The sequence below is a fragment of the Sinocyclocheilus rhinocerous genome, unplaced genomic scaffold (assembly GCF_001515625.1).
Source record: "Sinocyclocheilus rhinocerous isolate Xijiao unplaced genomic scaffold, SAMN03320098_v1.1 scaffold1515, whole genome shotgun sequence".
Taxonomy (NCBI): Eukaryota; Metazoa; Chordata; class Actinopteri; order Cypriniformes; family Cyprinidae; genus Sinocyclocheilus; species Sinocyclocheilus rhinocerous.
In genome coordinates, this window is record NW_015627243.1 from 142869 (window position 1) to 156305 (window position 13437).

Below are 13437 nucleotides of genomic sequence, written 5' to 3' on the forward strand. Positions count from 1 at the left end.
TAAACCTGCATAAAGTTCTTTCTTCTGTTGAACACAAAAGAAGATAGACTACTTTGAAGAATGTGGGTAACTAAACAGCTGCTGGTCCCCAGTAACTTCCATAGTAAAAAAATATATATACTATCGGAGTCATTGGGGACCAGAAACTGTTTGGTTACCCACATTCTTCAAAGTATCTTCTTTTAGGTTTAACAGAAGAAAGAAATTATTACAGGTTTGGAACAACTTGTGGGTTTGTAAACGATGACAGAATTTTCATTTTTGGGTGAACTATCCCTTTAAGTCCAGTAGTCCACCGTGAGCAACTGAAATGCTTCTCTGCAAACTGCACGTTCATCATTAGTTACTGGACAGACCCATTGATAACTTTCCCATTCAGCCCTACATCTGGAGAGTCTTGTGTTCAAAGGGCGGACCGGGCGGACGTGAGGCACGCAGGTTTACCGCATGCGTTCCGTGTGAAAGGGCTTTAACGGCGAGTGTTCTGGAGACTCCGTCGCTATGGAAACAAAGACGCCAAAATGCAATCACGCGCGAATGAGCTTCTCTAATACTTCTTATGTCATTTATTTAATCATAATTGCTATTAGTATTATCCAACCTGCAAAATCCTTGGCCTTTGTAAAATATGGGATGATTCCGTATTTTAAGGGATGGGTGGCAACCCTATGTATCAGCGGATCAGGTCTGTGTGAGAAGGGAGCTGCTAGCCGATGATTTCCCAAGAATTTTTAAAAAGCACTAAAGTTTTCACATGGAATGTGATAATGCACTGCCGCACCAAAACAGACACGGAAAATTACATAATCCAGTTAAGTGCCATCATTTAGAATAAGTTCTTAAATTTTTCTCTTAATTAGAGCTAACTAGTCTCACCATCACCAAGACAATTCAAACATTTTTAAGCCAAACCTGAAGCTGCTGAGCGGCATTTGGATGAATATGTAAATATACGCTGCACGCTTTCCTCTCAATAATAAAATAAACACAACAAAAACTGACTGCAGTGTGAAAGCAGCAGCAGTTAAGAACGCATCTGATTACAGCGATGTGGATGTTACACGAGCTCTGCAGTTTAGCACTCCAGTAAAGTCGTCACGTCACGTTTATTTATAACTTAGTACTTTGTGCAATAGATAGCCTTAAATCAAGCAGCTTTACAGTATTAAACATGAAAAACCAGAGTCAGTGTCGCTTTCAGTTAGAATTACAACTTGATTTTCTGTTATAAAGCAACTCTCCAGTGTGGAGCTAGCTAATGATAAAATCTTTTTATTAGTGGGAAAAAATATTTAATTAAAGTTAAAGTTTGGTTTGCAGAGATCAAAGCTTGATCTAGCTCAGAACCGTTTTGATTATCATAACCCTATAAAGGTATTTTAAGAGAGATTAAGTTGTGAATAAAATAGTTTATCAAAAAATAAAACGTCTTATCACTGACCTTTATTTTGTTTCTTATCCATATGACTTACAAAAGGAGATGTTAGGCAGAATGATGTGTCATTCAGTTACTTTTTCATATAGCTTATTAAATGGTGAATAAGAGAGTTTCTCTGTCATCTCATTTTTTTTTTCAAATATTTATTTGTATAAATTAATTGTATAATTGTAATTACATAATATGACTTTCAAAAGCTGAAGTGATTACCTTAATTCATTTGTTAGAATAGGCCTATGTACTAAATATTTTAACTAATTGCAAAAGCTGAATAATCAATAAATGTCAACTGATTAATCAGAGGAATAATCGATGATTAGGCTATTAATCGGTCTAATAATCGTTAGATTAATCGATTACCAAAATAATCGTTTGTTGCAGCCCTATGTGATGAAATTACATCGGATAAAACAGGCCAGTTGAGATGAGTACAAACAACTGTGTTTGCCCAACTCTGAACTTTCTGATTGATATTTTTAGACAGTTCAAGCAAATGTATTGAATAGGGGTGTAAGAAAATATTGATACACGTGAGTATCGCGATATTTTGTTTGGTGATACTGTATCGATTCTCAAAAACGGAATATCGATATTTTCAAAAACAATCATACAAGATTCATGGCAGTTGTTTCGTTTTGAGTTTATATCCCGACCGCTAGATGGCAGTAGGGTTGTGACGGTGAGGACATTTTCCCACCGGTTAATCGCCGTGTGACAACACCGGTAATACCAGTATCACCGTGGGGGCGGGGGCGTTCCCTCTTTTTCTCGCTTTCCTTCGCTTTTAAATAGTTTGTAAAAGCGGCGTGCGCATTTTACTTTCACTTTGACTTTGAAATAGCGGCAATTCGGCGTAAAGCAATTGTTCGTTTTTAGTTCGTTTCAATTTTCCCTCTTTTCCTCGCTTTCCCTCACTTTTAAATAGCTTAAAAGCACCGTGCGCATTTTAAGGGTCGCCGCGCGGCTGCAGCCTTCTCTCGTGGTGGGGGTGTTTTGTGCAGTTGGGGCGGTGCTCACGTCGCGGTCTCGGCGATTCCACGCGGAACATAAATACAAACTGAAAAACCTGTGAAATCCAAGTGGAAAGGTTCTGAGAATGTTTAACATCTGTATTTATTTTATTGTTTTAAAATTGTTTTGTTTTCTTTAGAAATCCTGCAAGCACTTTATTTTTCATTGATATTAAGCAGATGTAATTATTTTGTTCAGATCAAAATGTTATGACATTGTATGTTACAATTGTAAAGTTAAAATGTGAACCTTTAAAGCAGGGTTTAAAAAAATATATGGTCTTTTTATAAAATACATATTATACATTTACAGCTTTCCTAAAAATATATCCTATTCCTAAAATAAGAAATATCGCCTTGCTTACAGTATCGCAACATATCATATCGCAACACCTGTATCGTGATACGCATCGTATCGCCAGATTCTTGCCAATACACAGCCCTAGTATTGAATATCCAAAATGTCTAATTGCTAGGGTTGGGTATCGAAAACCGGTTCTATTTTAGAACCGGTTCCAAATTTCCAAGAACCGGGTATTCGATAAGACACGTGCATTTCAATTCTGCTTAACGATTCCTGCGTTCACATTTTAATGTGATTAAAAAAGATTTAAGTGCAGGAACGGAAAGAACTTGCGCCCTGTTTGCGTGCAGCGCACATGAAGCACGAGCACAGAGAACAGAGGTCGCGGTACGGGTTCCCGGTTTGTGTCCGTTCTCGAACCGTTCCGTGTATTTCCACTGAAGAAAAGGTTGTTCCGGGCCGAAACTGACCTCTTTCATATTTGTCGACCAATATGCAGAAAACTACATCAGTATATCATCATAAACACAGCCGTTTTTATCTTACGTGAACGTAAACAGATGAGAAAGAAAACACACATGTACAGTATTTTTAGATCTGCGTGCAAACTAGGAATCAATAAGAATCGGAATCGATAAAATTCAAACGATACCCAACCCTACTAATTGCACTGAGAACATCCAAAAAGTCAGCACCAACATTTAATAATAGAAAAGCTTTATACCTCATCATCGCTGTCTGATGTCTCAGAGTCTGTGGAGGCGGCAGGTTTACTAACAGGCTCTTCCTGTTCATCAGAATCCACACGCTTTCTCTTGGCAAGAGACAGCAGTTCCTGCAAAAAGCAGAAGATTTACCGTTACAATTTTTCTCAAGCACCAAGTTAGATTCTTTGTACTTGGGGAATGCCCTCTTATTGTTGTTCATTAAAAAAAAAAAGAAAAGAAAAAACAAGTTGTCATGATGGAATATGTCCTCCTCCACAAAATGTTGCTTAATGTTTAATGCTTGTAGGGCAGGTGTGGTGGCAAAAATAATGCTGTACACCTTTTATGAAGAACAAATCTTTTTAATGAACCTGAATAGTGATCTGTGAGTGTGCCTGTCAGGGTGTCTGCTTATATTTTATGCTGAAGTACTAGAACACATAACACAGAGGGATTTGGGATAGCTATTATCCAACACTGGCAATGCTCTGACAACAACTATATGGCTAAATAAAGTCTAATGCACAGACAGATGTCAAACTCCACTGAGAATGGGGTTTTTAGTCCAATTATGACCTGTGTTTGAGAGCAATGGTACTTATTTAATCTGTTAGCATTCTTCTCAGCATATCATATGCATGCAACTCCAAAACACTTGCATTTCTGTATAGGTGTCAGTAATCACACTGCTGTTAGTGTTTGTGTTGATCTGTTTGGCTGCTAGCTGGCTAGCTCTGTAATTTGTCAACACCAGTGAAATGAAAATGAAGTGCACAGGTTGTTAAGATGTGCACTAGGGAGTGCTGCCTATAGGGGGCGTATCATGGTTCAAATTAATTTGTTCACCGGAGCAGGGGTTTCAAAATGGGGTCCGGGGACCCCAGGAGACTGTAAGGGAGTGCTAGGGTGTCTGTGGGAAATTTTAATGAAAAACTGTGTAAAATCTAACACTAAATACATAACAGAATGAAAATAAACAAATTATCATTATATAAAATAGGTAAATAAATAACTAAATTTAAAAAATAGAATAACAATTTGATTGAAAATGTGAATAAATTAGATATCAATAAAATAAATAAAAAATGAATAAAATGTAATCAAATAAATAAACAGACAAAATAAACAGTTCAGTACTATAGGTAGTAGAAAATAATGTAATATTGTAATTTAATAGAAACCAAATATTTTCCAAATAATATTTTAGACATTTATATTTTTTTCACAGAATAAATTGGGTCTTTATACAAGAAAATATATAGATGCCTTTTAGGCTTGCCGCGATAGACGGTGCTGATGGTGATACCGGTGTAAAGCCGCAACACCGGTTACGTCACTTGCCCACCGCGGCACCGACCCCCACCGTCGTTTTGATTTCTTATAGTAATAAAAATCATTTAGTTCAGTAAAAGAACAGACACTACAATTAAAAACTGAACGCGGCTGCTCAATGCAGCGTGCCGAACGACAGTCGCATCACAGATCAGATTTCATTTCTCCAGTGAGGAGAGTGAGTCGAGCTGACTGACAAGAAGAGTGAGGTGAGACAGACAAGACGATCGCGGATTATTTAGTTTCGAAACGAGATGCAAAAGCGCCTGTTTGGCAATATTTTGGATTTTGAAAAGCCTGTTGACTTTTGCTGTTTATCTAAGGTGATTTTAGAAGTTTTTTTAAACATTTGTTTCTTATTTAATTGGTTCCACATTGTTTGCTGATTTTTACTTTATTTAAACTTTGTGTCGTTTAATTTTTTTTTTGACATCAAGGTGTATGCCGTGCCTCCAAGCTTTCTTACTCGTTTTGCTAATAAAATATAAAATAAATTTTAGGATGGGGGTCCCTCACACAAGGATGATTATATTTTGTGGTCCATGGCTAAAAGATTGAAAACTCTGGTCACAGAGCAACTGAAATTTACAATTACAGTATTTATTACTTGCTTGATCATTAATTAAAAACGGAGTATTTGTAAAAAGAGTAAATGCTTCTAATGACTAAATGAACTGTAAAACTGTCAACCCTGATACCCGGCATACCTACATAAAAACATTTTCATTTTGCTTGACATGGCACAAATCAATTTATTATTTATTCTTAAAATAAAAAGTAACTTTAAGAGAAAAAAAACAATGGCCAAATGGCCATTGGCCGTTTATAGCACATCATAAAACACATCTGGTTTTAACTCTTTTGACAAAACAGTACATTTTATTACTTAAATATGTCCCCATATTCTAATTTTCAAGTATCATGTGACTTTAACTGCCCAATTAAAAAGCTGCTTTCTGGGACGTGTTTTAGAGCCTTCAGTCCGCTCTAGTCTCTCGTCATATTTCTACAGCTACAACCGAAATAGAAGTTTAGCCGCGGTGCTGTGACGTCATGAGGCAGAAAAGGTTCTAAACGCACGCGGCCACTTTTGTAAAGCCGAATTACCCCGTGCTGCAGGCGACAATAAAAAGCACGTCAAATATGTAAAATTCACGTGTAGTTGTCTCAAAACCTACACGACGCCACAATACAGGCCCCTGCTAACCAGCTAGCTTTCCCACATCACTTAGCATTGGGACTTCAACACACACATACAGTTCTGACACCTTAGCGTCTCAGAGATCGGTAAACAGCGAGGTTTTTGGATCACATTCACATGAATGATATTCCTACCTGATCCAAATTATCATCGCTTGCACTATCCTCCGAGTCAGAGTCAATCACGACCCGACCTTTCCGTTTCTTTACATTCACCATGGTTAGCTGCCTGGCTCTCCTGTGTGTGTTTAAACAGCAGGTGCCGCACTCCTCCACACAAAGGCGCTAGAGCTACACCACGCATGCGCACACGTCACTCCCATAAACATCGACTACATATACAGCATCAGAAATGTACTGTATCTAATAATTATACTTTATATATATACATACAATTGGCGGAAATCATAATGATATTTGTTAATCGCTAAATGTGATGTGCGCGGGAATCAACTGCGAGAGATATTTGTTGTTGGTTAGGACCATAAGCACGTGTGCTTGTTCCAGGTAAGGACAGATTATATGACGGACCGTAATGGCATGTTTGAGTGTCACAAATGAGTAGTTAGACGTAGTTGCTTTTCAAGCCATGTTTTAGGTTTATTCATTCATTTATGAATTTTCAACTATGATAAACGTGGTTACACTCGGTTTTTTAACATAGCTGTAACATGTAACTGTCACTAAACAGCACGCAGTGGCTCTTGTTGACTTGTGAATGTCATATAAAGTCAAAGGAGATTTATTCCTATTGCTCATTCAAGTAAACGTGTAAGGGTTTGCAACAAAAAGAGATGACTGTAAGATATCCAGGGGCTATCTACATTTATTATGTGCCGTTGTGGTGCTCTTTAGACCAGGGGTTTCAAGTCCTTTAGATGCCACCAAATATGATCGTCCTCACGCAGGAGACCCTAATCCTAAAATTTAAAAGGCAGCCATATAGTTTCATCTATAAAGACCTCATTTATGCTAATTTATAATAATAGTATAATAATAATTTACATTGAAATGCCATTAAACCAATTTAAAATATTATTTGGAAAATATTTAGTGTTTAAGTGTAATATTTAGTGTTTTTTTTTTAAAAGCTCACTCTAGTACTGTACTGTTAAATATATATTTTTTTATAATTCATTTAAATCTAATTTGTATTTATTTATTTTATCTTTTTATTATTTACTTATTTTAATCTAAGTGTTGTTGTTATAATAATTATTTTCTTATTATTTTGTACTATTTATCTAATTATTTTAGACTATATAGACATTTAGAAACTATTTATTTGCCTTTTAAATTTTGGGATGGGAGTCCCTTGCATGAGGATGATTATATTTGGAGATCCGTGGCCAAACCCACGCCACAGAGCAACTAAAGATTTTAATTATTTATTCTTGCTATTTTGGATTATTAATCCATAACTGAATACTTGTAGAAATAAGTTCTTATTCCACCTTGCAGTGTAATGATTTGACAAAAGGCTACTAATGATTAAATGAACATGGACCACCTGTCACTTCCTTGTGACCCCTTGTTTGAAATCCCCTGCTTTAGATAATAGACATTTTGATTTGGATTAGTAAAAAACATTTGAATCCAGAAGTTCAACTGACATGATATATGATGGTAAATAAAAAAAGGCATTTCATTAAATATGATGTTTTCATTTTTTTTCAGGATTCTACTGGATGCCTGATCTGATCGCAAGAGCTACAACTAGCAAATGGCTGTGTCAACGACAACATTAAAAACTCTGTTTGGAGTTTATGGTGTCATTCACAGACAGACTCTGTTATTGCCATCTACCCTCAGATGCTCAGTTATACTGAGCACCAGGAGCATCTATGAGCGTGATTACCGCAGACCAGGCCAACCTCCAGACACCCGTTGGCCCTGGCAAAAGATACAATTTGATTTCTCCAAAGGTGTGGAGGGTATCAAGAAGCACATTGGGTTGTTGAAGGATGAGTTTGTCCAGCGCTGGACTGGACCTGAGGGAAGGCCGTTAATAGAGCACATGCTGGAACAGACACGTGTCCAGTGGGAGTTCCGTGGACCGGAGAGTCTCAATCAGTGGGTGGTGTCATCGGATCAGGAGATTGGGGGTCGCAGTGAGGCATACATCAAACTGGGCAAGAACAACAGCACATGTTTGCTGTATGGGACCTTGTGCTCCACGCCTCCCCGTGATGGAGAGACTCGATACAGTGGATACTGCACTCTGCGCTCCAAACAACCCCTGGTCAGTGCCGAGGTCCAACATCTCTCCATCTGATCTATAATTTGATTTCTTGTTCATCATCTTTTAGACGTCTTATGTATTTGTACTTGTGGGCAGTCATGGCCTAATGGTTAGAGAGTCGGACTTGTAACCTGAAGGTTGCGGATTCGAGTCTCGGTACCGACAGGAATTGTAGGTGGGGGGAGTGAATAACCAGCGCTCTCTTCCACCCTCAATACCTCGACTGAGGTGAGACCCTTGAGCAAGGCACCGAACCCCAACTGCTCCCCGGGCGCCACAGCAATATAGCTGCCCACTGCTCCGGGTGTGTGTTCAAGGTGTGCGTGTGCACTTGGATGGGTTAAATGCAGAGCACAAATTCCGAGTATGGGACACCATACTTGGCCACACGTCACTTCACTTTCTCACTTTCTTTCTCTTTTATTGATTCCTCTTTTCTTATTTCTGCATGGGTTAATAATGACTAATCTTTCTACAGGACATTGATAGCCACCAATTTTTTTTTTAATATTATGGAAAAGTGTAGATGAAACTGTAATATGATGACTTATTCCATTTAAAATTATATTTCCTTTGTTTATTAAACTCCATCTGATCTGTAAAAATTGCATGAAAAACAAGGTTTAGACATAATCTTGGATTTGCACTAGCATTCAAAAGTTTACTTTTTTTATTTTTTTTAAGAAATCTGTTATCCTCACCAAGGCTTTGATTAAAAACACATAAAAACAAAAATATTATTACGATTTAAAATAAATGTTTCTATTTTAATACATTTTAACATGTAATTTATTCCTGTGATGGAAAAGCTGAATTTTCAGCAGCCATGACTGCAGTGTCACATGATCCTTCAGAAATCATTAAAATGCTGATTTGGTACATATTAAGAAACATTTCGTATTATTATCACTGTTTAAAACAGTTGTGCTGCTTAATATTTTTGTGAAAACCTTGATTTTTTAAGATTATCTTGTCTTTGATGAATAGAAAGTTCAAAAGAGCAGTATTTATTTAAAATAGAAACTTTTGTAACATGAATGTCTTTGTCACTTTTGATCAATTTAATGCATCCTTGTAATAATATCCTTATAAGACTCCTAAAGTCAAACTTTTGGTAGTCTATAGGTGTGTTTTCAATTTAGAATTGTACAATTTATAAAGAAAAGTACATTGAGACACTATAATTCATGAGTTGCATGTTACATAATAAAGGGAGCAAGTGTTGAGAAACTCAGCTTTAGAGGTTGTTTATATCAATTTACATGCATTTAAAGTGAGCAGTAAAGGAGCAATAACATGTAAATTGGCCTTTAAAATAATTATTTTCTGTTGCAGGCCTCATTTGACAGAAAAAAGCAGTATGACTGGTCAAGTTTCAACACGTTACATATGCGTATCCGGGGAGATGGAAGACCGTGGATGATAACTGTGTCTGCTGAGACCTTTTTTTCTCATCAGAGAGATGACATCTACAGTTACTTCCTCTATACTAGAGGGGGACCCTACTGGCAGGATGTCAAGGCAGGTCTTAAGAAACTGAACATCAACACACTTCATCTGCAGTTCATATGAAAGTGCATCCAAATCTGTTTTACACTACTCTTTAAAAGTTTAGGGTCAGTAAGATTTTTTTTCCAAGTTTTTTTTTTTTTTTTTTTTTAAGTAATATATTTGTTTATTTAATTATTCAGCACAGAAACACTGAGAATTCCTGTTTCAAATAAATTCTGCTCTTATAAATTGTTTTATTATTCGGAATCATTTTAAGAAAATCTTAACCCCAAACATTTGAACGAAAGTAAAATTTAGTCCAAACGTATCTGTTAATTGTAAAACTTTTACAGATCCCGTTCTCCAAGTTTTTCCTTTCCAGCCGGGGAAGAATACAAGATGACCAGCATGTCCTCTGGTTAGATAAGGTCAGCATGGCTTTTGTGTCCTCATAGTTTATCTAGTAATGAGCATTTAATATTTGTTATTTTTCTCTGATGATATATTGCATTGTGATGCAAATTCATTATAACATACTTTAGACTCTTAAATCAAATCTTTTGTGTGTCCTTAGGTAAAGAGTATTGGTTTTACATTGGGGGATAAATCAGATGGCCCATTTCAGCTTGAGATTGACTTCATTGGTCTGTGCAATGACCTTGCCCACACAGAGGAGTTTGCATATGAGCTTTACAAGAGAAACCCAGAGGTCTAGTTGGATTAAACAAGATTCAGCAATCGTAGATAACAGACAGACACAGCTTTATTACTAAAAAAACTTAATTGGACATTTTTTGAAGGCTGAAATCTTTTACACATACACACACACACACAAATTACCACATTTAAGACAAAGTAGTACAAAATGATAATTTATGAATATCGCTCAAGTTCAAATAAACATTTTGTGTGACCAGTGTTTTGAGTGACTTTACTGTTTTTGTCTTTACAATAAATTGAAGCCCAGTGCAAATAACCATTCATACTAAATAAAATGCATAAGAAGCAAACACTTTCTTTTCACACATAAATCAAAAACAATTTAAAAACTATAAAACGTATATCTATAAATGGATTTAAAAAATGAAAGCTTTTGTTGGATGACCTAGCAAAAAAAAAAAAGCTTTTGGTTTTACATTGGGGGATAAATCAGATGGCCCATTTCAGCTTGAGATTGACTTCATTGGTCTGTGCAATGACCTTGCCCACACAGAGGAGTTTGCATATGAGCTTTACAAGAGAAACCCAGAGGTCTAGTTGGATTAAACAAGATTCAGCAATCGTAGATAACAGACAGACACAGCTTTATTAATAAAAAAACTTAATTGGACATTTTTTGAAGGCTGAAATCTTTTACACATACACACACACACACACAAATTACCACATTTAAGACAAAGTAGTACAAAATGATAATTTATGAATATCGCTCAAGTTCAAATAAACATTTTGTGTGACCAGTGTTTTGAGTGACTTTACTGTTTTTGTCTTTACAATAAATTGAAGCCCAGTGCAAATAACCATTCATACTAAATAAAATGCATAAGAAGCAAACACTTTCTTTTCACACATAAATCAAAAACAATTTAAAAACTATAAAACGTATATCTATAAATGGATTTAAAAAATGAAAGCTTTTGTTGGATGACCTAGCAAAAAAAAAAAAAAGCGTTTAGAGAAGAGCAAAATATGTACAAAAGTTTGGGGAAAAAAACAGACAAAAGCTAAACATGTACACTGAGTGTCTAAAATAACAACAGTAAAAACACTGGAGTTAGGCCATGACCAGACCTCGTCTAGCACCCAACATCACCTCTTTCTTCGTTTTTCGGTCTTCTGTGTGCTTGGCACGTCGCTCCTCTCTGAAAGTTAAAAGGAAAAACATATTCAATGTGGAGAAATTTCATTTAAGACAATGAGGCACAATAAATTCAAATGTACACTACAGTTTAAAAGTTTGGGGTCGGTAAGATCTAATTATCTAAATTATGCTCACTAAAGTTGCATTTATTTGACCAATACAGTAAAATCAGTAAGAGTGTGAAATATTATTAAAATTTAAAATCTCTCTAAAATGCTGATTTGCTGCTCAAGAAACATTTTTGTGGAAATCTTGATACATTTTTTCAGGATTCTTTGATGAATATAAAGTTCAAAAGAACGTTTATTTGAAATATAATTTTTTGTAACAATGTAAAAGTCCTTACTGTCACATTTGATCAATTAAATGTATCCTTGCTGAATAAAAGTATTAATTTCTTTAAAAAAAAAAATTTGACCCTAACCTTTTGAACAGCAGTGACTAATCAATGCACAACTAAAATAAGTCCCTCACCTGGTTTGAACTTGGTGCTGTTTATAGTTTTTCTGGTGTGAAGGAATAGTCTCAGATTTATTCAGTACTGTGTTCTCCTGTGGAGCTCCAAAAGGCTTCAGTTTTCCTGCAGAGATAAAAGACGACAATGCAAGCAGATACAATTCAATTCAAGGAAGCACTGCCTGGCATGTTAGTTCTGGGCATTTAATTCATATTTTTGTCTGAGTGTGGACATACCTTTGTGCGGTTTGTAGGCGAGTGGACGAGAGAGACTGGCCTTCAGATCAAATGCATTCTTCTTGGTCATACTAGGGGTGACCGACATACTGTTGTTCCCGTTAAAAACAAATGGAGTAACTTCTTCAAAAAAAAAAACTTCATTATTTATTTATTTTTTTATAAATGACTAGCGCAGTGTAATGGCATTCCTCTTACCAGGTGTTTTAATGGCACCAACACTTTTATTAAGTTCAGGTTTGGTATGAACATCAGATTTCCTCCCTGGAGTGGAAGTAAGAGGGATGAGAGGAGACATACGAGCTGGAGTCTTTACCAGCGAAAGCTTATATTCGTTATCGTGAGTGGTCTGCGAGAACCTAGAGATGGAAACGCAGCAGTTAAGTGATAAGTCAACATTTAAGTACAGCTGTAGAAATTTGTTATATATTAATAAATTATTTTCCATTTAAACACCACAATGCTTGGCTTTAGCACCTCAATTTCAATACTAAAAGTATTATAAACATAAGTGAATTAGAGCCCATTGATGTATTTACCTAACATTGATTTTATTAGTGGTGAGGACAGTTGGCCTGAAGGTGGCGCTGTCCTTCAAAGCAGACTTGCTGGCAGATTGCTGAGTGAGCCTGCGTTTTTCTGCCAATGTTTTTTTCTCTTGCACTCCAGGACTGAAGAGAGGCACTCGGCTAGAAGGCACCTTCTAACGGGAGACAATACCAAAGTTTGCTTATAATTCAGGTCGAAGTCTTCGAATTAAATTCTCATTTAACAAGATGTGAGATTCTGGATTTTTTTCCAGAGTTTTATTAAGATGTCACTATTTGACACATAACTTGATAAGGGCGTATATGAATTCACAGTGAATCATGAAGACACACAGACTGATACTACAGCTGATATTCGAGCTGTTTGGTGACTTACAGTTTGAGCCTTTGTTTCAACCGATTTCATCAGCGTCTTTTTGGACATAGTCTGAAATTACAAAAATAAATAAACCACTTATGAAGAAAACATTTGGAACTCAAACTACACTGTTCAAAACAGTGTTATTTTAGTTTTTTTTCTTCTTCATATTTTGAATTAGCTTTTATTCAGTTTTTTTTGTGTCAGTTATATATATATATATATATATATATATATATATATTTATTTTTTT

General features: G+C 36.0%; 3 protein-coding genes across 6 annotated transcripts in view; 1 reads left to right on the forward strand and 2 right to left on the reverse strand.

Moving 5' to 3' along the window:
• rtf1 (RTF1 homolog, Paf1/RNA polymerase II complex component) overlaps positions 1–6261 on the reverse strand; it is a 15635-nt gene extending 9374 nt beyond the window's left edge. Inside the window, exons 1-2 of the mRNA XM_016533104.1 lie at positions 6127–6261; positions 3477–3587 (exon numbers count right to left, since the gene is read on the reverse strand). Of these exons, the coding sequence (XP_016388590.1) occupies positions 3477–3587; positions 6127–6210 (195 nt within the window). The 5' untranslated portion in view covers positions 6211–6261. The remainder of the gene's footprint in view (positions 1–3476; positions 3588–6126) is intronic.
• Positions 6262–6294: 33 nt separating this feature from the next.
• On the forward strand, positions 6295–10797 carry ndufaf1 (NADH:ubiquinone oxidoreductase complex assembly factor 1). 3 transcript variants are annotated; one of them, XM_016533534.1, is made up of 5 exons: positions 6295–6498; positions 7669–8233; positions 9569–9754; positions 10078–10152; positions 10299–10797. In XM_016533534.1, exons 2-5 carry the CDS (start codon positions 7715–7717, stop codon positions 10437–10439), a joined length of 921 nt encoding a protein of 306 aa, XP_016389020.1. In that variant the 5' UTR covers positions 6295–6498; positions 7669–7714; the 3' UTR covers positions 10440–10797. The 3 variants fall into 3 exon arrangements, with proteins under 3 accessions (XP_016389020.1, XP_016389036.1, XP_016389027.1); XM_016533550.1 differs by lacking the exon at positions 6295–6498 and adding an exon at positions 6524–6762; XM_016533541.1 differs by lacking the exon at positions 6295–6498 and adding an exon at positions 6769–6791.
• A 581-nt stretch (positions 10798–11378) lies between these two features.
• Positions 11379–13437, reverse strand: part of LOC107724270 (nucleolar and spindle-associated protein 1-like) — a 3959-nt gene continuing 1900 nt past the window's right edge. Inside the window, exons 7-12 of one of the 2 annotated variants that reach the window (XM_016533123.1) lie at positions 13203–13253; positions 12818–12981; positions 12477–12637; positions 12279–12398; positions 12060–12165; positions 11379–11586 (exon numbers count right to left, since the gene is read on the reverse strand). In XM_016533123.1, the coding sequence (XP_016388609.1) occupies positions 11499–11586; positions 12060–12165; positions 12279–12398; positions 12477–12637; positions 12818–12981; positions 13203–13253 (690 nt within the window). In that variant the 3' untranslated portion in view covers positions 11379–11498. Of the gene's footprint in view, positions 11587–12059; positions 12166–12278; positions 12402–12476; positions 12638–12817; positions 12982–13202; positions 13254–13437 lie in introns of both variants that reach the window. The other variant, XM_016533114.1, reaches the window with a different exon arrangement.

Coding starts and splice junctions, on each gene's coding strand:
- ndufaf1 (XM_016533534.1), top strand. CDS start 7,715: ATGGCTGTGTCAACGACAACATTAAAAACTCTGTTTGGAGTTTATGGT. Junction 8,234..9,568: donor TGCGCTCCAAACAACCCCTG/GTCAGTGCCGAG, acceptor TTTCTGTTGCAG/GCCTCATTTGACAGAAAAAA. Junction 10,153..10,298: donor ATGTCCTCTGGTTAGATAAG/GTCAGCATGGCT, acceptor GTGTGTCCTTAG/GTAAAGAGTATTGGTTTTAC.